A 27,987-nucleotide genomic window follows, 5' to 3' on the forward strand; every position below is an offset into this window, starting at 1 on the left:
ACTTGATGGTATTTTTAAAGTAAAGAAGGTTTTGGACAAGGACAGTTTGGCATTAAAATGTTGACCATCAAAATGTTATTTGTCACAAGATACTTAACGTTGTCTTGAGACTCTGGCTCTCAAGTGCATTGTGATTCTGCAAGCCTCTTACAGAGTCATGGTCCTGTGAAATGTCCAGTTCCCCTGAGAAGGCCACTCCTGTGGACTTCCGATGCAGGCAGGACAGGGTTCTGGTCCTTCTCAAGGTCCTTCTGAAGAGGACCTTGCAAAACCTCGGGTTCTTTTCATTCATCGACTTATCAAGACCACAACAACTAACTGCAGGCAGTAGAGATCAAGCCCTGAGCCTTTGGAGTGGGAGCACTGACTCCAAGACCCTAGACTACCAGAGAACTAACCCTAGGAAGTATCAAATGATGAGAACTCACACAAAAGAAACCACTCGAATATAAGAACAAGCATCACCCAACCACCAGTAGCAGCCTGTGCGTGATGCCTAATCTAAACAACAAACAAAACAAAAATACAAACCCAATCATCAGCAGACAGGATTACCACCTCACTCAGCCTTGTCCATCAAAGGAAAAGCAAACACAAACAAAAACTCAGCACAAATCTCACCTTATACCAAGTTTACACAAACCACTGGACCAACCTTAGGGAGGCAGAAACCAAAAGGAAGAAAAGAAATCAACCTTCTTCAAGGAAAGAGTTCAACTCTCCTTGAAGCCTGGGAAAAGGAGACCCCAAACACAGTTAGTTAAAAAAATAATAATGAAAAGGCAGAGAAATACTACACAAATGAAGGAGCAAACTAGAAATAAAGAAGTCCAAATAAATGAAGAGGAAATAGGCAAACTACCTGAAAAAGAATTCAGAATAATGATAGTAAAAATGATCAAAAACCTGGAAAACAAAATGGAGAAAACGCAAGAATCAATTAACAAAGACCTAGAAGAATTAAAGAATAAGCATACAGAAACAAACAACACAGTTGCTGAAATTAAAAATACTCTAGAAGGAATCAATAGCAGAATATCTGAAGCAGAAGAATGAATCATTGAGCTGGAAGATAAAATGGTGGAAATAGCTTCTAAAGAACAGAATAAAGTAAAAAGAACGAAAAGAGCTGAGGACAGTCTCAGAGACCTCTGGGACAATATCAAACACACCAACATTCTAATTATAGGGGTCCCAGAAGAAGAGAAAAAGAAAGGGTATGAGAAAAACTTTGAAGACATTATAGTTGAGAATTTCCCAGCATGGAAAAGGAAATAGTCAAGTCCAAGAGGGGCAAAGAGTCCCATACAGGATAAACCCAATGAGAAACATGCCAAGACACATACTAATCAAACTAACAAAGACTAAACACAAAGAAAGAATATTAAAAACAGCAAGGGAGAAGCAACAAGTAACATACAAGGGAAACCCCATACACTTAACAGCTGATCTTTCAGCAGAAACTCTGCAGGCCAGAAGGGAATGGCAGGATATATTTAAAGTACTGAAAGGGAAAAATCTACAACCAAGATTACTGTACCCAGCAAGGATCTCATTCAAAATTGATGGAGGAATCAAAAGCTTCTCAGACAAGCAAAAGTTAAGGAGCATTCAGTACCGCCAAAACAGCTTTACACAAATGTTAAAGGGACTTATATAGTCAAGAAATACAAGAGAAGAAAAAAGATCTACAAAATCAAACCCAAACAATTAAGAAAATGGCAATAGGAACATATATATCAATAATTACTTCAAATGTAAATGGATAAATGCTCCAACCAAAAGACACAGACTGGCTGAATGGATAAAAAAAATAAGACCTATATATATGCAGTCTACAAGAAACCCACTTCAGATGTAAAGACACATATAGACTGAAAGTCAGAGGAAGGTAAAATAGATTCCATGCAAATTGGAAGCAAAAGAAAGCCGGAGTAGAAATCCTTATATCAGACAAAATAAACCTTAAAATAAAGATTACAAGAGATAAGGACACTACATAATGATCAAAGGATCAATCCAAGAGGAAGACATAACAATTGTAAGTATCTATGCACCCAAATAGGAGCACCTCAATACATAAGACAAACACTAACAGACATAAAAGGAGAAATTGACAGTAACACAATAATAGTAGGAGACTTTAACATCCCACTCACACCAATGGACAGCTCATCAAAACAGAAAATTAATAAGGAAACGCAAGTCTTAAGTGATACATTAGATAAGATAGATCTCATTGATATCTTCAGGATATTCTATCCAAATGCAGAAGAATAAGCCTTCTTCTCAAGTGGATATGGAACATTCTCCAGGATTGACCACATCTTGGGTCACAAATCAAACCTCAGTAAATTTAAGAAAATTGAAATCATATGAAGCATCTTCTCTGACCACGATGCTATGAGACTAGGTATCAGTTACAAGAAAAATGTAAGAAACACAAACACATGGAGATTAAACAACATGTTTCTAAATAACCAACAGGTTACTGAAGAAATCAAAAAGGAAATAAAAAATTTCTAGGAACAAATGACAATGAAAACATGACAACTCAAAACCTATGGGATGCAGCAAAAGCAGTTCTAAGAAGGAAGTTTATAGCAATACAATCCTACCTCAAGAAACAAGTAAAATATTGAATAGACAACCTAATTTTATACCTGAAACAACTGTAAAAGGAAGAACAAAAATAACCCAAAATTAGTAGAAGGAGAGAAATCATAAATATCCGAGCAGAAATAAATGAAAAAAAAAAAATGAAAGAAACAATGGTAAAGATTTAGAAAACTAAAAGCTGGTTCTTTGAGAAGATAAACAAAATTGGCAAGCCTTTAGCCAGACTTATCAAGTAAAAAAGAGAGTAGAATCAAATCAAAATAAGTAGAAATGAAAAAGGAGAGGTTACAACAGACAATGTAGAAATACAAAGGATTATAAGAGACCATTATGAACAACTATATGGCAATAAAATAGATAACCTGGAAGAAATGGACAGATTCTTAGAAAAGTTCAACCTTCCAAGACTAAACCAGGAAGAAATAGAAATTATGAACAACCCAGTCACAAGCAGTGAAATTGAAGTTGTTATCAAAAATCTTCCAAAAAACAAATGCCCAGGACCAGATGACTTCACAGGAGAATTCTTTCAAACATTTAGAGAAGAGCTAATGCTGATCCTTCCAAAACTCATTCAAAAATATTGCAGAGGAAGGAACACTTCCAAACTCATTCTATGAGGCCAAAATCACCCTGATACCAAAACCAGACAAAGACAACACAAAAAAGAAAACTACAGGCCAAATCATTGATGAACATAGATGCAAAAACCCTCAACAAAATTTTAGCAAACAGAATTCGGCAAAACATCAAAAAGCTCATACACTATGATCAAGTTGGGTTTATTCCAGGGATGCAGGGATTCTTCAATATATGCAAATCAATCAATGTGATACACCATATTAAGAAATTGAAAGATAAAAACCACATGACAATCTCAATAGATACAGAAAAAGCCTTTGACAAAATTCAGCACCCATTTATGATTAAAACTCTTCAAAACATGGGCATAGAAGGAACCTAGCTCAACACAGAAAAGGCCATATATGATAAGCCTACAGAAAACATTATTCTCAATGGTGAAAAACTGAAAGCATTCCCCCTAAGATCAGGAACAAGACAAGGGAGTCCACTTTCACCACTATTATTCAATATAGTTTTGGAAGTCCTCGATACAGCAATCAGAGAAGAAAAAGAAATAAAAGGAATCCAGATCAGAAAAGAAGAAATAAAGCTCTCACTGTTTGCAGATGACATGATACTGTACATGGAAAACCCTAAAGATAGTATCAGGAATTACTAGAGCTAAAACAGTGAATTTAGCAAAGTTGCAGGATACAAAATCAATACACAGAAATCACTTGCATTTCTATATACTAACAATGAAGAATCAGAAAGAGAAATTAAGGAATCAATCCCATTCACCATTGCAACAAAAAGAATTAAACATCTAGGAATAAACTTACCTAAGGAGACAAAAGAGCTGTATACAGAAAATTATAAGACACTGATGAAAGAAATCAAAGATGACATAAACAGATGGAGAGATATTCCATGTTCCTGGATAGGAAGAATCAATATTGTGAAAATGACTGTACTACCAAATGCAATCTACAGATTCAGTGTGATCCCTATCAAATTACCAATGAAATTTTTCATAGAACTAGAACAAAAAATTTCACAATTCATATAGAAACACAGAAGACCCCGAATAGCCAAAACAGTCTTGAGAAAGAAGGATGGAGCTGGAGGAATCAACTTTCCTGACTTCAGATTATACTACAAAGCTACAGTCATCAACACAGTATGGTACTGGCACAAAAACAGAAATATAGACCAATGGAACAAGATAGAAAGCCCAGAAATAAACCCATGCACCTATGAGTACCTTATTTTTGATAAAAGAGGAAAGAATATACAATAGGGCAAAGAAAGCCTCTTCAATAAATGGTGCTGGGAAAACTGGACAGCTACATGTAAAAGAATGAAATTAGAACACTTCCTAACACCACACACAAAGATAAACTCAAAATGGATTAAAGATCTAAATGTGAGAACGGAAACTATAAAACTCTTAGAGGAAAACATAGGCAGAACCCTCGATGACATAAATCAAAGCAAGATCCTCTATGACCCACCTCCTCAGTTCAGTTCAGTTCAGTCGCTCAGTCGTGTCTGACTCTTTGCGACCCCATGAACCACAGCATGCCAGGCCTCTCTGTCCATCACCAACTCCTGCAGTCCACCCAAACCCATGTCCATCGAGTCGGTGATGCCATCCAACCATCTCATCCTCTGTCGTCCCCTTCTCCTCCCGCCCCCAATCCTACCCAGCATTAGGGTCTTTTCCAATGAGTCAACCCTTCGCATGAGGTGGACAAAGTATTGGAGTTTCAGCTTCAACATCAGACCTTCCAATGAACACCCAGGATTGATCTCTTTCAGGATGGATTGATTGGATCTCCTTGCAGTCCAAGGGACTCTCAAGAGTCTTCTCCAACACCACAGTTCAAAAGCATCAATTCTGCGGCGCTCAGCTTTCTTCACCATCCAACTCTCACATCCATACATGACCACTGGAAAAACCATAGCCTTGACTAGACGGACTTTTGTTGGCAAAGTAATGTCTCTGCTTTTAAATATGCTATCTAGGTTGGCCATAACCTTCCTTCCAAGGAGTAAGCGTCTTTTAATTTCATGGCTGCAATCACCATCAGCAGTGATTTTGGAGCCCAAAAAAATAAAGTCTGACACTGTTTCCACTGTTTCCCCATCTATTTCTCATGGAGTGATGGGACCAGATGCCATGATCTTAGTTTTCTGAACACTGAGCTTTAAGCCAACTTTTTCACTCTCCTCCTTCACCTTCATCAAGAGGCTCTTTAGTTCTTCTTCACTCTCTGCCATAAGGGTGGTGTCATCTGCATATCTGAGGTTATTGATATTTCTCCCGGCAATCTTGATTCCAGCTTGTGCTTCTTCCAGCCCAGCGTTTCTCATGATGTACTCTGCATATAAGTTAAATAAGCAGGGTGACAATATACAGCCTTGACGTACTCCTTTTCCTATTTGGAACCAGTCTGTTGTTCCATGTCCAGTTCTAACTGTTGCTTCCTGACCTGCATGACCCACCTCCTAGAGTAATGGAAATAAAAATAAAGTAAACAAGTGGGACCTGATTAACTTAAAAGCTTTTGCACAGCAAAGGAAACTATAAGCAAGGTGAAAAGACAATTCTCAGAATGGGAGAAAATAATAGCAGATGAAGCAACTGACAAACGATTAATTTCCAAAATGTACAAGCAACTCATACAACTCAATACCAGAAAAACAAACAACCCGATCAAAAAGTGGGAAAAAGACCTAAACAGACATTTCTCCAAAGAAGACATACAGATGGCTAACAAGCTCATGAAAAGATGCTCGATATCACTCATTATTAGAGAAATTAAAAACAAAACTACAATGAGATACTACCTCACACCGGTCAGAGTGGCCATCATCAAAAAGTCTACAAACAATAAATGCTGGAGAGGGTGTGGAGAAAAGCTAACTCTCTTGCACTGTTGTTGGGAATGTAAATTGATACAGCCACTATGGAAGATGGTATGGAGATTCCTTAAAAAACTAGGAATAAAACCACCATATGATATGACCCAGCAATCCCACTCCTAGGCATATACCCTGAGGAAACCAGGGTTGAAAAAGGCACATGTATCCCATTGTTCATTGCAGCACCATTTACAATAGCTAGAACATGGAAACAACCTAGACGCCCATTGACAGATGAATGGATAAAGAAGTCGTGGTACATATACACAATGGAATATTTCTCAGTCATAAAAAGGAACGCATTTGAGTCAGTTCTGATGAGATGAATGAACCTAGAACCTATTACACAGACTGAAGTGAGTCAGAAAGAGAAAGATAAATATTGTATTGTAATGCACATATACAGAATCTAGAAAAATAGTACTGAAGAATTTATTTACAGGGCAGCAACAGAGAAACAGACACAGAGAATAGACTTATGGACATGGGGAGAGGGGAGGAGCTGCTGCTGCTAAGTCGCTTCAGTCGTGTCCGACTCTGTGCGACCCCATAGATGGCAGCCCACCAGGCTCCTCCGTCCCTGGGATTCTCCAGGCAAGAATACTGGAGTGGGTTGCCATTTCCTTCTCCAATGCACGAAAGTGAAAAGTGAAAGTGAAGTCGCTCAGTCGTGTCCGACTCTTAGCGACCCCATGGACTGCAGCCTACCAGGCTCCTCCGTTCATGGGATCTTCCAGGCAGGAGTACTGAGGGTGAGATATATGGAAAGAGTAACGTGGAAACTTACATTGTCATATGTAAAATGTATAAATCTGAAATTACAAGCACCTAAATTTTCAGTTATGATTCATACATAACATGATCATTTTCTCTAGGGCACAATTTTTAATACCTTTTGACTTGTATCAATACAACATCCCACTTCGACTATTATAAATAAAGCATGCTACTGTTTTCTCAGTTCAATTATAGTATAATTCAGCATGAATTTTGGTGACTTCTAGGATTCACCCTAAGTCATGAATTGTGGCATATTCTGCTGTCATGCAAAATGGGTTCTATGTTAACTTTTTCATAAGTTTAAAAACCATGCAGAAATTTAATTTTTATTTTATAGTGGATTTACAATGTTGTGTTAATTTCAGGTTTATAGCAAAGTGAGTCAGTTATACATATACATATATCTACTCTTAAGATTCTTTTCCTATATAGGCCATTACAGAGTATTGAATTGAGTTCCCTGTGCTATGCAGTATAATCACTTTGTTTTGAATAGATGTCAGAAAACCACTATCCTAGCTGTCCTTCCACATGTAGTACTTTTCTGATGAGTTCTCAATCTGGGTTATGCAGATAAGCAGATACTGTTCATAATGCCTTTTCGCCAACAGATGGCACTAATAATTCCCTTTATTTTCATAGTACCCCAGGAATAATCCTTATGTAGGATTTAGAATATATCTTTTGCACATTTTTGGAACATGAGTGATTTTAAGAGTATCTAAGCCAGAAAACATCCAGCATTTCTGATCAAGTCTTTGGCATACTGCCTTTCTCTTGGATTACTGGCTCCTAGCTCAAGTCTCTTCTTGCCTTCTTTGATTGATCTTCCAACACAAGATGAGTAGAAGTCATGAGAAAAACAGAGAAGGACATACAAAATCCATTTTAAAATTAATTTTTATTGGAGTATAGTTCATTTACAATGTGTTAGTTTCCACTATACATCAAAGTGAATCAGTTATACATATAAATACATCCACTTTTTAAAAAATTCTTTTTCCAAATAGATCATTACAGAGTATTGAGTAGAGACAAAGTCCATTTGTTGAAGTCCTTTTCCATGGGTGAAATGATGACATTAATGTTGTCTGGACTGAAGAAGAAGTCAATTTTGAACAAATTGACTAAACATTTATTGCAGAGCTGCTCCATGCATAATACTAGTCTATACATTCCCTGAGGTCCAAAAAAGAAAAATAATTTATAAAATGCTTGGTGGTGACGGCAATAATGGTTCTCATTTACCTGTGTTTTGTCTATGCACCACAGTGCCTGGCAAATAGAAAGTGCTCAATTACTAGAGCAGCTTACACTTATCATTATTCCTTAGCTCATCTAGTCTCTTCTGTTGCTCTGTGGCACCCACACTGTGGAAATCACCACTTTCCTTTATTCCTCCAGCCAGACTCCAAGCCTTGCACCCCCAGATGTTTTCCTCTGTTCTGTCCTCTTGTCATGCTGAGCCCTAAATCGTCAATCCTGCCGTCTCCTGACACCAAACCATCAATGTCCCTATATATACTAGTTTGCAAATAGTTCAACTTCAACTGGTTCCATCCCAGCACTTTATCAAAAAATGTTTTCTAGTGTTCAAGTTTAGCTTTTCATTTAGAAATTAAACAATTTATCTAGTTTATTCTTAAACCTTGTTCTTTTCTAGAGTATGATCTCATTATTACGTGGTGACCAGGAGGGATGAATGCCAAAACCACTGGGCCTTCCACAGAGTCAAAAGATGGTGTAATTTTGTGAAATGGAGGAAATATGCATTTTGAATGGGATTAAAAAACCTATTACTCACTTCCTTTCCTTCCTGCAGAGAGTACTGAGAACATTAAGTAACAGTTTATGATTGACTCAGCACCCCTCCCTGGAATGTTAGTCATTAAGTGTGCTCTAAAAGTGGTGCCTTCAAGGACTGCTAAGATGGGTATGGCCAGCCTCTAGCAGCCATGAGTATGTGGGGCTTAGGAAAGCCGACCCCGAGTCTGTCGGAAATGGTACCACACTGAAAGTGTACAATTCCTTTGCAGTATAATCTGATCATTGACTAAATATTTAGTGATGTTAAGAAATTATTGTTCATCATTTTAGATGTGATAATTGCAATTATATTTTAAAAAATAATTCTTTTTTAAAATTAGTTTATATATCTATTTTTTAACTTTACAATATTGTATTTGTTTTGCCATACGTTGACATGAATCTACCATGGGTGTACGTGTTTTCCCCTTCCAGAACCCCCCTCCCACCTCCCTCCCCATTCCATCCCTCCGGGTCATCCTGGTTTGAATTGATGAAATGACATGATGCTTGAGTTTTGCTTCACAATAATCTAGTTCAGAGTGAGAGGGTTAGTGAGGGATGTAGGTAGAAACAAGATTGACCATAATCTTTTCACTTTTAAAGCTGGGTAATAGGCACAATGTGGTGGTCCCTTACATTCTTCTCTCTACTTTTGCACAGTTTTGGAATTTTCCACAATGAAAATGATTTTTTTTAGATGCATGGTCCTGAGCGAGGGTTGAAATCCCACCTCTGAGGAGGAATGGGTGAACTATAGTGCACAGACCAAGTGTTGTTCCGGTTGTTCAAGAATTTAGGCTCATGCAGGGGTCCTAGGTGAGCTTACTGTTTTCTAGGAGGGACTTTGTGTCACATGTTGGTGAACACGCAGCCCGTACCTGATGAATATTGAATGAGTACATGAAGGCAGAGAGGCATAAAGCTCTGACCCTTTTCTTCCTGTCTTTGCAGCGGAGCCCAGGGGGAATATGCCGGGCTGGCCTCTATCCGAGCCTACTTAGATGCAAAAGGAGAGACACACAGAACCGTGAGGATCAACCATTTGCTTACCACTGGAGTGGGTGGGGCGAGGGCAGTGGGTTCAACTTTAGGGTCCCTTTTGTTCTGTGGGACACTCCCTCCAAGTCTTCTTGGAAGAAGTTGGGGAAACATATAATCAAGAAACAAATGTCTATGAAGTGGCTATTACGATCCTTGCCTCTAAGATGTTTCACTGGACCATTTTGAGGAAAAACATTTTGAGATAAAAGCCTTCTCAAACCCAGTCTGTAAAAGTTAGCCAGTTGGCTGCAGAACTGCTGCCCCCAGGGAGCAAAGGGAGGAAGGGGCAGGACTTGCCATTCCAAGTCTCCCTCCTTGGCTCAGCCCTGGCCCCAGGCCTGGACAGAGGGCAGAGAACGAGCTTTCATTCTTCTGTAACTCCTACTGTGCCCGAGCACAGTTCTTGTCCTATGTATGCTCAAAAAATGTTTATTGAATAAATAAATTCCTTATTAGTGATTCTCAGCTCTCAACAACAAAAGAAGACATGGAGCAGAGTTCACGGTTCTGTTTCATCGTTTGCTTTGAGTGAGAGTCTAGTCTCCAGGGCCCAAAATGCTTTTGGAGGCCCTTGTGGGACCAGCAGGTGCTAATGGGCTCCACAGACCTCCAGTAATCCTGAGGCAATGCCTTTAGCAGATGACCTAACAACACAGGCTTCAGATTGCGGCCGAAGGAGGCCTGTGTTCCTGGTGGTGGCCACGCTGACCTTGAACTTCATGAGCTGCGGAGGTGACATTAGTGGGTAGAAGTCAGGAGCAAGTCACAAGTGTCTGCCCAGCCTGGGAAGTGAAAAAGGGGCCGGAGTCCTTCTGGCTGCCCACAGAAGTAGGGTGCAGTTGGTGGTCAGTTCAGTTCAGTTCAGTCGCTCAGTCATGTCCGACAATTTGAGACCCCATGAATCGCAGCATGCCAGGCCTCCCTGTCCATCACCAACTCCCTGAGTCCACCCAAACCCATGTCCATCGAGTCGGTGATGCCATCCAGCCATCTCATCCTCCATCATCCCCTTCTCCTGCCCCCAATCCTTCCCAGCATTTGGTGGTAGCCCAGTCTTAGTCCATTCCTAGTTTTATTAAAGCTGGAAGATTATTTATGGCTAGTTACCTGGATTTTGCAGGGAAGAATTTAAATACTATTTTACTTCCCTTTCACAAAATGGGAGGAAAAACTTTTTTCTCCCACCTTCCTGATATCACAACTTTTTTATTTTTTATTTTTTTGCCTGGGTTTGAATTCTTCGATTTTCTAAGGAAGGGTTAGTTTGGAATTAAAGTTGTTCTTTGGACCTCAAAATCTCGGCACTTTCATAGAGTCAGAAAGCAAACGTTGGGATTCTGGTTGTCCAATGAGAGGCTGCCAGATGACTGACGTTTTAGAGTTGCCTTTTCTATTTTTCCTCCATAGTTTCCTTGTACTGAGTAGCCCCTGGAACTCCTTGTTGTTAATGCTCTTTAACCATGAAGTTTCTAGGACTCTGGGAGAAGGAGCTGTTCATCCTGTGTTACTATCTCCATGTTATTCCTGCTTTATGGGGAAGCCACTGGGATCCACACTGTGGTGTTTGTGGAAGGCCTGTGACCAGCTAGCGAGAAAAGCCCAGCTAAAATCCAGGTTCTTTCTACTCTGTGACGCTTCCCATCCCACACTGGTTCCTAGTTCTCCAGGCTGACCCCAGGAACTATTTGTTAATGTCCAGGAGTTGGGGGTCAAACTAGAAAGGTCACAGAAAAAAAGGATGAGAGACTGGGCCTGGGCAGAGTTCTTCTAGGTTTCCCTGGTGGCTCAGAGGTAAAGAATCCGCCTGCCAATGCAGGAGACCTAGGTTCGATCCCTGGGTCAGTTAGATCCCCTGGAGAAAGAAACGGCAACCCACTCCAGTATTCTTGCCTGGGAAATCCCATGGACAGGGGAGCCTGGTGGGCTACAGTCCATGGATCACAAAAGAGTTGGACGTGACTGTGCGACTAAACAACAGCCACAACAGAGTTCTTCTATGACACATGGATTCTTTTCAGCTCTTTTTCCTTCTCTGTTTTTTCCAGCCCTCCCTTCTATCTAGTCCCCTTGTGTGTGATGCTTCTCCTGGCTCCTCTGTTCACATTGCCATCACTGAAGTGGGAGAGGTTATTCCACTGAAGGACGGGGAGGAGTGGGATGCTGCATTTTGAGGGTGGGTGAGGGAGGCAAGGACGACTACCCAGTCATTGAGCTTGTAGAAACAGAACCCTTAAGTTTGGAAATGTTGGCATCCTAAAGATTTTAATTAAACCTGACTTTTTAGTTAGAGAAGAAGAAAAAGATTTATTATTCAAATAATCATGGAGGATTTTTCTGTATCAGAGATGTCTAAGACAGCTGCTCCCATATAATAGACTATAACAGAAACTAGTAAAATATATCCTTTTTTGCAAAAAAAAAAAAAATGTGTAGGGAAGTCATATGCTATAGAACCTCTTGAATTCCTGATGGTTTTCTTATTTCAAACTGTTTTGGAAGTTATTTTCACATTTGCTCTTAGGTTAAATTTCAGAGGTTCCTAAAATGAAATGGATTGACCAGTTTAATTTGAGAGACTACAAGTTATTTAACAAACACTTATGTAGAAATTGCATGTGCCAGGCACTGTTCTAAGCACTTTATAATTATTAACTCATTTGTTAGTCAAATACTAATTCAGGTTTGCAGATCAGTGATGAGTTTCCTATACAAAGAGAAGACGTTGACCCAAACAAACTAAAAAAGCACCATCAAAACCTCCCCCAAAACCTGTATGTATTTTTCTTCTCTCAGTTGCCCGAGGCAAAGTAGTGGCCTTTGGATTTTGGATTTGACCAGTGGTGAGAAATTAATTTCCCTTGCAAAGGACTTCTTCTCCTTAATCCTTCACTCACTCGGCAAGTCTTTTGAAGATGAGCTATGTTGGGTCTGTGCCAGACACACTAGGGAGTTAGAAAAACACAGCATCTGCCTAATTGGCATAAATGAACCAAAGAGAGTTAGTGTTGGCTAAAATATCAAATCTAGGTTCTGTCCTTGAACCTAGATATTGGAAGTCCCTTACAATACCACAAATTTTAAAGTGAGGATCCACATAGAAAATCAGAAATGTCTAACAAATCACTGAAAAAATGACTGAGACATTTTCTTCCTGCTAATCCTTATATCCCTAAACAGCATATTAAAAAGCAGAGACAACACTTTGCCAACAAAGGTCTGTATAGTCAAAGCTATGGTTTTTCCACTAGTCATGTGCAGATGTGAGAATTGTACCATAAAGAAGACTGAGCGCTGAAGAACTGATGCTTTCAAACTGTGGTGCTGGAGAAGACTCTTGAGAGTTCCCTGGACAGCAAGGAGGTCAAACCAGTTAATCCTAAAGGAAATCAACCCTGAATATTCCTTGGAAGGAGTGATATTGAAGCTGAAACTCTAATACTTTGGCCACCTGATGCAAAGAAGCTGAATCACTGGAAAAGACCCTGATGCTGGGAAAGATTAAGGGCAGGAGGAGAAGGGGGTGCAAGAAGATGAGATGGTTAGATGGCATCACTGACTCAATGGACATGGGTTTGAGCAAATTCTGGGAGATAGTGAAAGACAGGGAAGCCTGGTGTGCTGCAGTTCATGGGGTCACCATTCAAAGAATTGCTAACCGTCCACAGAAGAAGAACAAAGTAATTTCATCTTTGCCTCTGTTTATAGTTCTCTTTGGGTCACATGCATTTTGCTTAAATAGATGGCTTTGCTGTTTTTGAGGAAACAGCTGTTAAGTTAAATTTCCCCTTCATAAGCCCATTTTTATAATGCCTGTCCGTTTGTCTTCACAGGGTGACAGTATTGGTTCTGGAATTAAAAACAAACAAACACAGAATTGTTTTCAGGGTCAGCATTGCTTCTCCTTGCTGCTTTCTGCTGGAGGGAGCTGCAGGGTGCCCTTTCCTGGGGCATCATCACATCACACAGAGCATGTGTCTTCGCCTTTGGTCACACGATTTGGGGGCAGGAAATGAAAATGATTTAAACCTGGGAATTTTAGTATTATGCCCACCAACCATTTTCCATAAGAATTCAGCACATCTTTAAGCTCTTGAAATACTCTCTCTTGATCTCTTCAACTTGAGGTGGCACCCCCTCATTCTGAGTTCCTTTGGCACCTGTGGGCACTAGACTTTTTTTTTTTTTTGAGGATTTTCATTTCCCTAATTATACTGGCAACACCAAGATCACTTTAGAAAGAGAGGAGTGGTCTCCTGACAAAGCAAGAAATGTTTCCTCCCAGCCAAGGAGTCTTGTTTGAGGTGACGTAGTCCCTGTCTAAAGGGTTCTTTTATTTATTTATTTGTTGATTTGGTTGTGCTGCACAGCATGTGGGATCTTAGTTCCCCAACCAGAGATCCAACCCACATCCCCTGCATTGGAATTATGGAATCTTAACCACTGGACCACGAGAGAAGTCCCTCTAGACATTTATTTATACAGATGCCAATCTTCTCAGTGAATGCCTTGTGTGAGCACAGAACAGAAACTGATGGGCATTTGTGCTTGGCTGTTCTCATGTAAGCAGAGAATCTGTTGCACAGAGTAAGCCTCCAGTAATGATGACATCACTGGTATGTTGTCACTGGGAGGCCTTGGGATATGTCTACCATTATCTCTCCTGGGTCCCAGCAGAGCCAAGCAGAGCACTGGAGCTGTGATGTGTGCATTTGAGTCCTAGAGTTTAATTTCTAATCTCATGTTCTTGTAAGGTGCTTTCTAAATATTATTGCTGAGGGAAGGTTAGAATAAGCCTAGGCTTGTTTTGCTGGGATAGGCTTGTTTTACTGGGATAAGGAAGGAGACTATTAATATTCTGAAAGTCTTTAGGGAACAGTATTTGGGGATTCAGATGTCAACTCCTCTGTTGGACACTGTTTTGCAATACAGTAATAATGAAGTTGTAGCAGATATTAAGGCACCACTGGTCAGTTTAAATAGAGTATATGGCACCTATTGTATTTATGCTCCAAGCATTTTCTAGGACTTTTCTGTCATTATGAACAGCCTGGTGATTTTTCTCTCTTTCCTTCCTTTCATTCCATTTGTAAGGTTTGCCTCATTCCAAAATCTGCACATGGGACCAATCCTGCAAGTGCCCACATGGCAGGCATGAAGATTCAGCCTGTGGAGGTGGATAAATATGGGAACATTGATGCAGCTCACCTCAAGGCTATGGTACTCACCTTCCACTTACCAGATGGGGGGAGGTCTGGGTTGGAAAGAAGTGGCAGGGATCAGGGATGGTTTAGGTCAACCTCATCTGCTTTTGCATTCTCATTAAAAGACTGCAGTTCCTTCTCCAAATGGGTCTAGGGAAAATGGCATAAAATCAGAAAACCTAGCCATCTCTATAAGAAAAATAAAAGCAAGAGTCACATTTTTGGTCCAGAGTAAAAGTGATCATAGTCTCTTTCACCTCTTCCTTCTTTAACAAGGAGAAGGTCCTTTAAACTGAAATTCCATCCTCTAATATGTGCATGTGTAAGAAACTGAATGAATTATTCATGGTGGTAGTAAGACTAGTCCTTGCAGAATCTGCCTACTTCCTCCTACCCAATCTTCCTCTCCTTCCCCCATGAACAAACTGGAAGTCACAGGTATTCTCAATCTTTGTGTTGGGGATTAAAATAGAAATGTAGATTTTGCAAATGTTTGTGATGGTCCCAGCCATTACTTGCTGAATTTCAGGCAACATTCCATCCTCCCTGCAACACCAACCCCCACTCCCAACCTCCCAACCTTCAGGAATATGTTGCCTAGCAACCGTATCTGCTTTCCACTGGTGGACTGGAGGCTGCATCTTAAGAGGGAAGGAAATCACTTGAATGGCAATGCGATTTTGTTGGGGTTAGTAGGCATGGAGACTGAGAACTTCAAAGGAAGATAAAAACAAACAATACTATTTATCTCTCACATCCACCTCCCCACTTCCCATTGCCCCATAAAGTTTTTACCAATAAATATTCTGGGTCAAAATGTATAATTATTAAGTCTCTCCAATATAGCATATGATTTTAAATTTTTGTTTGTTTGTTTTGTTTTCACGTGAGTCTCTTCTCTGACTTGCTGGTCAAAAAAACAAGAACATGTCTTTCATATATGCTTGCCTTCTGTCAAAAGGAAAAATGATGTTTGTTTGTTTGTTTGTTTTTGAACCAGAGCAGAACATTCCTAGTGGGAACTCTGATTTCAATAGAATGGAAGGGAAAGAGGATAGGATGGATTTGGCAAGATGAGCAAAGAAAGATGAACTATGAGAATTGACTTGTCTGGAACCAGAAAAAATCTGAAATAATTATTGAGATGATTTGAACCAAAGGAAAACCACTTTAGAGAATTGAGCCCAAAATATCCAGAAATTTTCTGAACAGTTTTTTGGTCTTGACCATGGAGACTTATCTAAAGGAATCTTGTTATTTCTTTAGAATGCTTTATGAAGGAAGAAATGGCTATGGACTTTCTATTAGTGTCATCCTACATTGAGACAGTTTGAGAAATGAAAAGACCGAGACTTCATCTTTCTTAATCCTTTAAAAAATGAGGATTGGTTAAGAAAGAAACGTTTCCTCTTGTTATCTCCCTCTGCCCCTTTTCTGTCTCACAGGTTGATAAACACAAGGAGAACTTGGCAGCAATCATGATTACATACCCATCCACCAATGGAGTGTTTGAAGAAAACATTGGAGACGTGTGTGACCTGATCCACCAACACGGAGGACAGGTCTACTTGGATGGGGCAAACATGAATGCTCAGGTGGGCGATGTGAGAAAATGGGTATGAAAAAAAAAATTGTTTTGTCTTCTTGACAGTTGTCTTAAAACGTGACACTGAATTCAGAACAGCGACTGACTTTCTATATTGCCAAATCAAAGTATGTACTATAATTTCACTGAGATTACAGATCCTGGTGCAGTGGTAAAGAATATCTACCTGCCACTGCAGGAGACACAAGAGACATGGGTTTGATCCCTGGGTTGGGAAGATCCCTTGGAGTAGGAAACAGCAACCCACTCCAGTATTCTTGCCTGTAAAACTTCATGGACAGAGGGACCTGGCGGACTACAGTCGTTGGGGTCGCAAAGAGTTGGACATGACTGAGTGACTGCGCTCATGCACGGGCACGGGCACACTCGCGCACACAAACACACACACACACACACACACACATACACAATGAGGTCATGAAATCACAGGGGATGCTGAGGAGGAAGTAAAAAGGTTGAAGGGAAGCAGGGAGTGAGCTGAATTTTCTTAGCTTGTTGCAGGGAGGGGTGGGGGGTGATCCCTAAAGGTGAGAAGGTCACTTGACTCCCTTCGTGAGGGAATTAACACCCAAGGTTTGGCCCCTGGTGGATACTGAGCTCCCATGACCTTGGACTAGCTTCCGTTTCATTAGCATAAAACAGCTGCACATCTCTGGCTCTGAAGGGCTGGTCCTGACTACTTGCTGGGCTGTGTGTATGTAGGGGGTGGTCTGGGTGACGTTTTGTTGTTGTTGTTCAGTCGAGCAGTTGTTTCTGACTCTGCTACCCCATGGATGGCAGCATGCCAGGCCTCTCTGTCACTATCTCCTGAAGTTTTCTCAAGTTAGTGTCCATTGCATTGGTGATACCATCCAGCCATCTCATCCTCTGATGCCCTCTCTCCTTCTGCCCTCAATCTTTCCCTGCATCAGTGAGTTTTCCAATGAGTCAGCTGTTAGCATTAGATGACCAAAATACTGGAGTTTCAGCTTCAGCATCAGTCCTTCCAACAAGTATTCAGGGTTGATTTCCCTTAAGATTGATTGGTTTGATCTCCTTGCTGTCTGAGGGACTCTCAGGGGTCTTCTCCAGCACCACAGTTTGAAGGCATCAGTTCGTCAACACTTCACCTTCTTTACAGTCTATGTGACACGTGCCTTTGAGGAAATGCTTTAGGGAGACTTTGGAGGGCAGGGACTCATCATCTTTTAAAGAGTCTTCTCAACTCCCTCTCCTTTTTTTTTTTTAAAACCATTTCAGACTCTTTCATTTAAAATTTTTTTTAATTTGTTTTTTTGGCCCCAGTGAGTGGCATGTGTGGTCTTAGTTCCCCAACCAGGGATTGAACCAGTGCCCCTTGCACTGGAATTATGGAGTCTTAACCACTCGACTGCTAGGGAAGTCCCAATTTCAGATTCTTTCTGTTTTTCTTTGCTTCTATCTGATCTCTTTTGAGCTGTCCAGGATTGTCTATTGATTCAATAGCATAAATGAGTCTTGTAGTTTTTATCAAATCCACAATTAGCTCAAATGCCAAAGTGGCAGGAACACCTGTTGAATATTGTGGCTGGTACCAGGATGGTCTCAGGAATACTGTCAGGCTCCCTTCCTCTCTCTCAGCTCAGTATTCTCTCAGCCTTCCAGCCCTCTACATCCACGTGTCCTAAGGGGCCCTTCAGTAAAGTGCATGATACCCAAAGCTGGGGTTCTAGACATGCTGGGGTGAAATTGCCTGTTTCAATAGCAGGGAAAGCCTATGCTTCTCCTCCTCTTTCTTGGGAAAATTAGGAGTTGATGGTATATTCAAATCATACTTTAAAATCTAAATGGTCAATTGCTATTTCCATAGAAACTGAAGGGCATGCTGCCTGTGGGATGTCGGGTTTGAGCTGCCATCTAAGGATGTTTCTGTGCACATCTCCTCTTGCCTCTCCTCTCAGGGGAGCAGGATGGCTGTCTCTCCAGAGCACCCTTTCGAGCTCTTGACTTTTGCTTTTGGTTCTTTCCCTTTGTGACAGGTGGGAATCTGTCGTCCGGGAGACTTTGGGTCTGATGTCTCACACCTTAATCTTCACAAGACCTTCTGCATTCCCCATGGAGGTGGTGGCCCTGGCATGGGGCCCATCGGAGTGTGAGTTCTGGGCCCTGGTTTCGGGATGGCTTTGAAGACTGAGAATCGGAGATTAGCCCCACACTCTGTTCTTCTCATCGAAGACTTCAGGTGTCAGGATACCTTCACATGTAGTGTGCCTTTAGGGCCTGGGTGATGAGCAGTGAATGGGGTGCTTTTAGAGTATGTCTGAGGAGAAGCAAACATAGATTTTATTAATCACAGTGTGTATGGCCACACTCAACTCCCAGTCATGTATAGACAGAGCAGGTTTATTAACAGAGAAATGAATAGTAAGCTTTACTGGAGCATTATGGGTAAGAACTGGTATATTAGCATCTAGAAGGATCTCTTGGACTTTAATTTAGACTTCCAAGCAGCTTTATTTTTAAAATCAGCTTATGGTTACATCTGAGGATCTATCATATAACATGGTGGCTAAAATTGATAACACTATTGTATAACTAAAATTTGCTAAAGGCGTAGAACTCAAATGTCCTCCTGCCAAAAAAGGAAATTGGGTGTGATATTTTGGACACTTTATAGCCTGAATTCTTATTACATCTGAGATAAGTAAGAAGGAAACAAACCTTATTACTAGAAATAATTGGATGAAGTCAGAATAAGACTAAAGCAATATCTTGGAGCAGTTGGTAACTTTTTAAACTGAAATCAAATCATCTCATGGAAATGATGCTGAGCAACCATTTCCTGAGCGTCTTCCTTTTTCCCAAAATGTGTGGAAGGGGCCAGTCTTCAGGGATATGGGGAGCCTGACCCCCTTGGTTTTTTTCTTCTTTCCTTTTTGATTCCTATTTTCTATATTAAGCAACAGGGTTGCAGTGCCTCAGCTGTGGGGGAGGTGGGGCAACTGATGTTCACATGCTGGCCTGTGATTGTCACCTATGGGGCATCTCAGCAGCATCCTTCTATATTCCTTAGATGACTTGGGAAAGAGTGTGGAGCCAGGGCATGGAGGGAGAGGGTGTGAGGGGCTGGGATGTCCCCACATCCTCATAAGCCCATGGCTCTGCATGCTATTCCAGGCTGCCTGCCTCTCCCCAACTCTCCACCATGGTTCTTGTTTGAGCTGCTAGGATGCGGATGGCTGGTGAGCCATGCCTCCAGCAAAGGAAGAAGGAAGGGAGACTTCCTGAACATCTGCTCCTTAGCAGGTGCTGGGTCCCTTCCATGTCAGAGTTCCTTTGCTAGGAATAGAGCTTCCTGAGAAGGCCCAGCACCTGCCTATTTGGCTAGACCAGATCTTTTTTAACATCTTCTAAATTTGTATTAAAAAAAATATACAGGAAGAAGCATCTTGTTCCTTTTCTGCCTAATCATCCCATCATTTCGGTAAAACCAAGTGAAGATGCCCAGGCTTTGGGCACCGTCAGCGCAGCCCCATGGGGCTCCAGTTGCATCTTGCCCATTTCATGGGCTTATATTAAGGTGAGGCCTGTTAATGCATGTTATGCATGTTAGATGGTTTGCGGGGAGTGATGTGTGGATGGGGACCTGAGACTGCAGATTCCTTCTTACTTAAAAATGAAGGAATCCATAATCGAGATGCGGTTCAGTGAAAATTGCTGACAACTTGAGTGGAAGAAACCTTCCTAAAAAGATCAGCTAAAATTCATTTTATCTTTTCTTCATCAGGCTGTTTTCCTCTGGGTTCTCACAGTGGGTTTAACACCAGAGAAACTGACATGCCAGATATATTTTTCCAGACAGAGCTAAGTACCATGAGTCATATGGATGTTCTGGCCACGTCATTTGGTTTCCTGTAGGATTTGTACAGCCCCTCACAAGCAAAAAACAGTACATATACTAATTATTACTCTTGGTTGAGATCCTGGGATAAATTTTGGGAATACATCTCATTTCCCTTTATATTTCTTGGGAGCCTGGAGGGTAAGATGAAAATAGCAGAAATTCACTTATGTAGAGGTTTCCCCAAAGCTCTTTGCCCTTTAGGGCCTGTAGAACTATACTCTCGAAGGTAATTAGACTTTGTCATAGAACGGGCTTCCTTCTTTTGTGTTTTTCAAAAAACAACAACAAAAACAAACAAACAAAAAAAACCACATTAGGGTCAGAGTTTATTTTATACAGTTCTTATTCAAACTAGCCTGCCCACCTCCTGGGCTGACAAGATCCCACGCTGGATCAGCCGCTAATTAGAGCAGTCTTCCCTAACTGGTTCCCCTCCTGAGAGAAAGCAAGGATCTGGTAAAATAAACCCCAAACTCAGCTATGCACATCATGCCAGATGACTCTCTGGGCTGGCTGTTATTCTTGAACAGTGTGGCATTTATGATTCTTAATGAAAACTTTCTGGGAAGCTGGGACAACAATTCTGTACCCCAGAGACTAAAAGCTGAAAATCATACTCGAGTTATTTTGCAAATACCAACAACAAGAACAATCATTATAAAGGTCTGCTTCTTTGTAAACAGAATCTTAATTCCCAGCTTCCTTTTGGTCTCTATGAACCCAAGTCATTTGTTATGGAATGTTATTTGGGTTAGAGATGATTTTACACATATAGAAAATAAATGCCCTAGGGCTGGTTTGGCTGTGTGCCAAATACACCAGACAGACTCAGTTTAAGAATGAAATAAACATGGTAGGGTTTCAGCCACTCCTCCTACCTTTGGCCCTTTCTTTATTTCAGGCTGTTGTTGCTTATTACCAGGACTCTAGAATTATTGTCTTCTCTCCTTTCTACAGTTCTTCTCATATACTCCCTACAGAACTGCTAGACCCTTGACCTCTATGGCTGGATGTCCCAGCCCACAGAAAATCCTTAGGAGATTCTCCAAAAAATGCACTTTCCCAGGCCCCATTCCAGAGAGAATCAATTCAGTATATGCAGGGTAGAACTGGGGCCATAAAGTTGCTCAGACTCTGATGCACAGGTCCAGAGGCAGAGGCCAAGTCCAGGTTTTTCCCAGCAAGGATTTGAGGCTTGTGAGAGGTGGTCACAGACCACCTGGCTCTACAGCAATGCCCAGGCTGCAGCCACATGCCTTCCTTCCATACCTTTGTTTCTGCTATTATTCTCACCTAGAGTGTCTTCCCCTTTCTCTTTGTCTGTCCAAATTCTACCCATTTTCAAGTTTCTACTCAAGTTCTAACACTTACTCTAGAAACCCTTCTTTGACCACTCTGGCAAAACATGTCCTCTCCTTATTTTGGACTTTGTTGTCCCTGCTCTGTTATTTCATTTGTTTTACATCATTTATGTATTAACATATATCAAGCCTCTATCATCTGAGGTGTTCTGGGAAGAAAGTAGGCAGTACAGATTGGTACAGTCTTGGTTTTAAACTCTTTGCTGGTGATGATATCCCCATAAAATCATAGGGACTTATGAACCACCAGAAAAGGATAAGATTGAGAACCTGACAGTTGTTAAACATAAAAACCTGAACTATGGACAATTGAAGGACAAACCATACAAAATGGATTCAGAGGGGATTTTGGCCAAGATCCCTCAAGATTCCTGGCAATTTTCAAGGCATCTCAAATTCACAATGAACAACCAAACTGAAACTCCTCAAAAGCAGTTCTTTTTCTTGGGTAAATAAGGCAATAGTCAGCAGTCAGTTTTGCCCTGTTCTAAGCTTTCTAACTACAATAAAAAACATAAAATTACTGTTCAAAGAGGGAAACCAAAAGTTATTTTAGGCTTAGACAAGACTGAGAGATATCTTCGTTAGGATATTTCACTCCCCTGCCATCCAGAGAGCGCTGGGGAGCTGACTTCCTTTCATCTGGGGATGTCTTTGGTTAGTGTCCATTGGGTCTCCCTGTTCCATGGTTGATGACTATTTTTTCCTTTATTGCAGATGATGGGAGGCAAGGGCCTTAAACAAGCCACAGAAATTGCTATTTTGAATGCCAACTACATGGCCAAGCGATTAGAAAAGCACTACAGAGTCCTTTTCCGGGGTGCAAGAGGCAAGTATGAACTTCAGTCTATAATCACTTTGGCTTTTTTCTTGGCCAAACCAAGTTTGACCTAGTGGATGTGACTGGCGGAAGCGGGTGGGAAATTTCTGTTTCTCAGTGTATACCAGAGTAAAGCCTAGAGGTACTTACCTCCCCCACAGCCATGAGAATGAATGGAATAATTCTAGTTGGGAGAACCTGCTGGGAGGAGCCCTTTGAGATACGCCTGAAAGGAAGCACAGCAGAACCCCAGTAAACAGAGATACAGGAGCAAGCTGGAGAGAAAGGAGTTGTCTGGGTGGTGGGAGTGTTGGGTGGGTTGAAGGATGGGATAGGAGGAGGGGGGCAGACTATGAGGCCAGAGAGGCAGCATGGGGCTTTGAGGGTCTTGGAAGGGTCTGGATTCCACCCTTGGGCCAGAAAGGTTTCTGAGCAGGGGAATGACAGGATTAAGAGGATGTTAATATCATTAAGACAGTGGTAGAGGATGAGCATGCTGTTAGAAGTAGAATCAGAGGGCTTATTTACTAATTAATTGAGAGTGAAAACCTTTTAGGGAAGGCTCTGTAGCTTATAATGGAGCAAGGGAGACAGAGATGGAGGGACTAGGTCTCCCTGGAAGTGTCGGGAGGGGCTGGCGCAAGTGGACTTGCAGAGGTGTGGCCCTGGGCACAGAGTCTAAGAGCAGACTCTTGGAAGTGGTGAGACCCAAGGAAACCATATTGAGAAACCAGAGCGAAAGAGCTCAAGCAGATGGCTACATGGAATGGGTACAGGAAAAGCAGCACCTGGTGAGGGGGGCTCTGCACTGAAGCAGCATCAGGCTCCCCACTTCCCACCCTCTGGTGTTTCCCTGGCACCCATCCTTCCTGCCTCTGCTCTGGCCACACCTCCTCCCTGAGGCTGCCCTTTCCTTTCCTGGTGATGAGAACTACGCCTCTTGGCTCCTTCCACGACAAGGAGTCTCCCACTCACTCATCGTCGGCTCGCTCCTACAGACCTTGAGGTCCTGCAGGGGGGAGGCTGTGGCTGCCTCAGTCCCTGGCGTCATGTCAGCACAGCACACAGTCAGCACACGTGGGTGGGCCTGCGTGACATGGAGGCACAGCTGAAGAGCAGGTGGCTGGCCTCTCAAGTCTAAAAAGAACCCATGCCTTTCACAGTTAGGAATCCTTCTGTCACCTTTGAAAGCAGTTAGGGCCAACAGCAAGGCAAGGGCCAGATGGAAATGGGCTGAGACAGGGATTGAAGTCAGGAGAAGGCAGACACTTTCATGGTTTGGGGGCTTTAGTGTGAAGGGGGCAGGAGCTGCTGCAATAGGATGCAGCTTCATTTATTTTTAAATAAGAGAATAAGGTGATTTTAAGCTGCCAGGGGAAAGGCTGTGAAGAGGTGAGAGTGAAGCTACTGTAGAGGGAATAATAGGAGAGGCATCAAGTCACCCTGGAGGTGGTGGGAGGGGTTGCCCTGAAAGTCAGGTGGGCCGGACCTGACTGTGGGTGTGGATCGGAGAGCAGGGACTGCCGGGTGTTGACCCTGGGGCAGAGAGAGCAGATAGCAGTCAGTAACCAGTGTCCAGTCCCAGGGCCACAGCAGCGAGGCCCTGCTTTGTCTCTTGGCCTGTGTGCATCTCCATCTGTGATCTTTAATTTAAAGACTGATCTTGCTTTGTGAATATGTAGCCACAAGGGTGGTTCCGGAGTTTGAAAATAGAAAAGAACTAAATAATCAGGAGCTCTGGTTAGCAATGCTCCCCAGAGAGGAGAAAAGAACGTTGTGGGCAATATGTCTCTAAGCAACACAATGAAATGCTTCTGAAGTGGGTATTAAAGAAGCTGCAAGAGCTACTAATTAATTCAAATATAGCTCCTGTGCTGTGAGATGCATCTTGCTTCTGTATTGGCCTTCAGGATAGCATCAGTCATGATCATTTCCCTAGTCATTAAATGTCCTTTGAAAGTGGCTATATCCATTCTATGGTATGTATCATGTGTCAAATTCTGTGGGGTTCCCTCACCACCACTACGTTATTTGTATTTGTAACAACGCTGCAATGAATATCTTTTACTTCGTTTTTTTTTTAAACACCCCTGATTATCTACATAAGTTAGAGTTGTAGAAGACAAATTATCTCAGGATATGAATGCATTTACACACTTAAAATGTGTGACCTTGTCTCCCCCCAGATCCTTAATTCAAACTCACGTCACACTAACAGCCTATGAGTGACCATCACACCAAGGCCCAGTGAACAGCAAGTGCCAGGCTGGGAACACAAACCAAATCCAAAATGTTTTTGCCAATGTGATGCGTGGAAATAATCTTTTTGGTTTAATTTACAAGGTGTAGGGTACTTTTTTCCTAATTGTTAAATTATTTTTTATTTAATACTTCCTTAGGATTAAGTTTGACAACTTCATTGAGATAGGATTCACGTACCATGCACATCACCCACTGAATTTCAGTGATTTTAGTGTGTTCACAGAGTTGTGAGATGCAAACCTGAGTTCCTTAGAGTGAGAATGAATGTGGTGTGGACCGCATGGGGGTAGACGGTACTCGAGGAGAGGAAAGTGAACAAGCTAGTACCGATCAGGTGCCTGCCATGTGCTTGGCAGCAAGTGACTGCTTTAGGCAGAGGCTGTCCCAGGAGGTTTGTAACACAAAAAGATGGATGAAATTTCCATTTGTTTTGACATTTTATCCCAGAATTAAATAATGAATTGTATTTCTCATCCCAAGCAGAAATATATTAGTGATTGCAGACTTTATTACCCAATCCCAAAGTGCATGAAACAAAACTTGTCTCGTGTTTGGTCTGGTAAACACATTCATTACACAATCAGAGGTTTGGTATTTTAGGGCCTAAAAAAGAATGATCACTGTACCTCCTGATGGCCCAAAATAGAAATGCTCTTAATAAACACTTTGTATTCCAAAATGTCTAATGGCGATATTAGAAGACCGTTACTCATCTTAATCATATTTACCAGCTCTAAATAAGACTGGAATTATGGGTGACTGTGAGGCAATAATTTTAATGAACTCCAGGCATTCCTCCCCCACCCCCCATTTTTTTTTTTTTTTGCAGAGCAGTGAGACTCGGAGAATCTTAGCTCTCCAACCAGGGATAGAACCCATGCCCCCTGCAGTGGTAGCATGGAGTCTTAACCATGGGACCACCAGGGAAGTCCTCAGGCTTCCCTTTATGAGCCATTTCTTTGAGAGATTTGAAAATACCAGCTACACTTGTTGAGGCTTAGGGTTTGTTTTTTTGTTTGTTTTTTTTTTATAAATTTATTTATTTTAGTTGGGGGCTAATTACTTTACAATATTGTAATAGTTTTTGCCATACATTGACATGAATCAGCCATGGGTTTACATGTGTAAGGCTTAGGGTTTTTTGAAGCAAGGAATTGATAGACAAGAATTGAGATGGGGAGCAGCAGTAGTATTTATTCTGCAAGGAAGAGGAAAGGAATTGCCTCAGGTAAACAGAGGCATTTTGAAAGGAGGAATTGAAAATGTTCACAAGTGTCTGCTTTTGTGGGACGCTAGGCTCACTGTCTGATCTAAACAGAGTTCTTGTCAGTGGAACAGACCATTTTGTTAGTGTCCCAGTGTTTTCTTTATGTTTCAACTTCTTAAATGCTTATCCCTTTCTGACCTTAGACAAATCTTAACTCTGCCTGGAAATTCTTGTCCTGGAGGTTTCCTGGTGGCCTTTATAGGCTGGTGGACATGGGCTTCAGAGGCTTGCACCCTTGCAACCCTGGCTGGGAAGTGACCTCCTGAGGTTAGGGGCCCCACCCACCCGACCTCATTCCCAGGAAAACTGGCCTCTTGATGCTATTTGTTGTGGTCCCTGGATTGCAACTGAAAAGTATGACTGAGTGTCGATTGCCCACCCAAGCTTTCTAATTAGCTAGTGAGTTCCATTTATTTCTAGGCACTCACTCTGAGGATGCAGGAAAAGTAAGTTCCGGTTTTGGGAAGTCTTATCTTTCTGTAGCACTTTCCCAGGTCATCTTCAGCCTTGTAAGATAATTCATGAGGGGTTGGGAGAGGGATGTTCCAAGTGTAGAGCCAAGCCACTTCTATTTTGCTTTTCTATCATCTCCTACCCACACCCCTGACTTCTTCCCTTGGTCCTTTGACTTGTTATCTTTTCAGACTCTCAGTTATAGTCATGGTTAGGCCCTGAGGAAACACCTACTCACTGAAAATTAAAACTTGCACCAATCAGTTTATACAATTTCTACTTCAGATTCCTATGACTCACCATATTCCATAGAAGGTTTGTGTATCTTTTCTCCCTAAAAACTGCAAACAAAGATGATCATCTAGGGGTCTGGCCTCCAACAACCACAAAGTTTAAATGTCACCTCTTTTCAGGCTCAAGTAGAGAGAGACAGAGAAGAGAGAGACGCTGAAATCCCACTAACAGTTTCCATTTGAACATATTAGAATATGGATTTAGAAAATAACATCTGAACCTCATTTTGGAAATGGAACTCTTCCCAAACCACTTGGCCGTGGCAGGGGCCTCTGCAGATGAAGTCTTGCTTTAGCAGCGCTGGGCCGGGCTAGGCTGGGCTTTATGGGGCCTTTCAGTAACTGAACCTTTGCTTGAAAGACTGTGCTGTCTGCCGGCCAGGAAGAGAGACTCCTCCCCATTATGAGCCTGTCTCCTCCTCCCCTCCTGCCAGCTGAGTGTTCCGCAGAGCAGAGCAGTGAGCTCCATTAGCCTTTTCCTTTGAGTTGTTGTTATAATGCCGGAGTGGTTGCCAGAACCTCAGAAAAGAAGGGCTGAAGCTCGAGGCTTGGCTCCCCAATTGCGGTAGCATAGTGGGGCATTTAGGATTCCTGAAATTAATAGTTGATGAGGAGTTAAATAATTTCACAGTTTCCCCCCTGAATATTCCAGCTGGTCATTTCTTTAAGGCACTTTTTTTCCCTCTAAATTTATCTACCTCTGAATACATTTTTCTCCTTTTGAACCATACTTCTTACTACTGAATCCTCATCATTGTTAGAAAGCTTGTTTTAAAGATATGTGGTGACAGTATATTCAAAGTCTTAGGTTCTCATACTTTTATTTACAAACAAAGCCAACCCCTTCATATGTATTCATCACACAAGAAGCAGAGCAGTTCACAGATTCTGTCTTCAGGGGCTGTTAATGACTGGAGCTATTCTTCTCAGGATTGAGAAGTTATGACTGCTCCAAGTATCTTTCAGTAGATTCATTGTTTGCTGAGAATCAGGATAGCGGGTTAAGAAGGAGTGCATTATTTTTTACTGAGTAGATACTTGCCTTGAAGATAATTTATCAGTTATGTAGGCCATGGCATTTGGGAAACTCCCAGGAATGTTGTTCTATTTAAGAAAATGCT

The 27,987-nt window shown here is 41.6% G+C and overlaps 1 protein-coding gene across 7 annotated transcripts in view; it reads left to right on the plus strand.

Moving 5' to 3' along the window:
• Nucleotides 1–27,987, plus strand: part of GLDC (glycine decarboxylase) — a 154,189-nt gene that overhangs the window by 119,429 nt on the left and 6,773 nt on the right. For all 7 annotated transcript variants that reach the window (XM_081500577.1, XM_081500569.1, XM_081500586.1 and 4 more), the window contains 6 exons: nucleotides 9,652–9,727; nucleotides 14,833–14,958; nucleotides 16,388–16,537; nucleotides 18,546–18,658; nucleotides 19,945–20,086; nucleotides 22,489–22,600. In XM_081500577.1, coding sequence (XP_081356703.1) covers nucleotides 9,652–9,727; nucleotides 14,833–14,958; nucleotides 16,388–16,537; nucleotides 18,546–18,658; nucleotides 19,945–20,086; nucleotides 22,489–22,600 — 719 coding nt within the window. The remainder of the gene's footprint in view (nucleotides 1–9,651; nucleotides 9,728–14,832; nucleotides 14,959–16,387; nucleotides 16,538–18,545; nucleotides 18,659–19,944; nucleotides 20,087–22,488; nucleotides 22,601–27,987) is intronic.

This window comes from Giraffa tippelskirchi, chromosome 1 (genome assembly GCF_054371585.1).
Source record: "Giraffa tippelskirchi isolate mGirTip1 chromosome 1, T2T-mGirTip1v1.2.pri, whole genome shotgun sequence".
In the NCBI taxonomy this organism is placed as follows: Eukaryota; Metazoa; Chordata; class Mammalia; order Artiodactyla; family Giraffidae; genus Giraffa; species Giraffa tippelskirchi.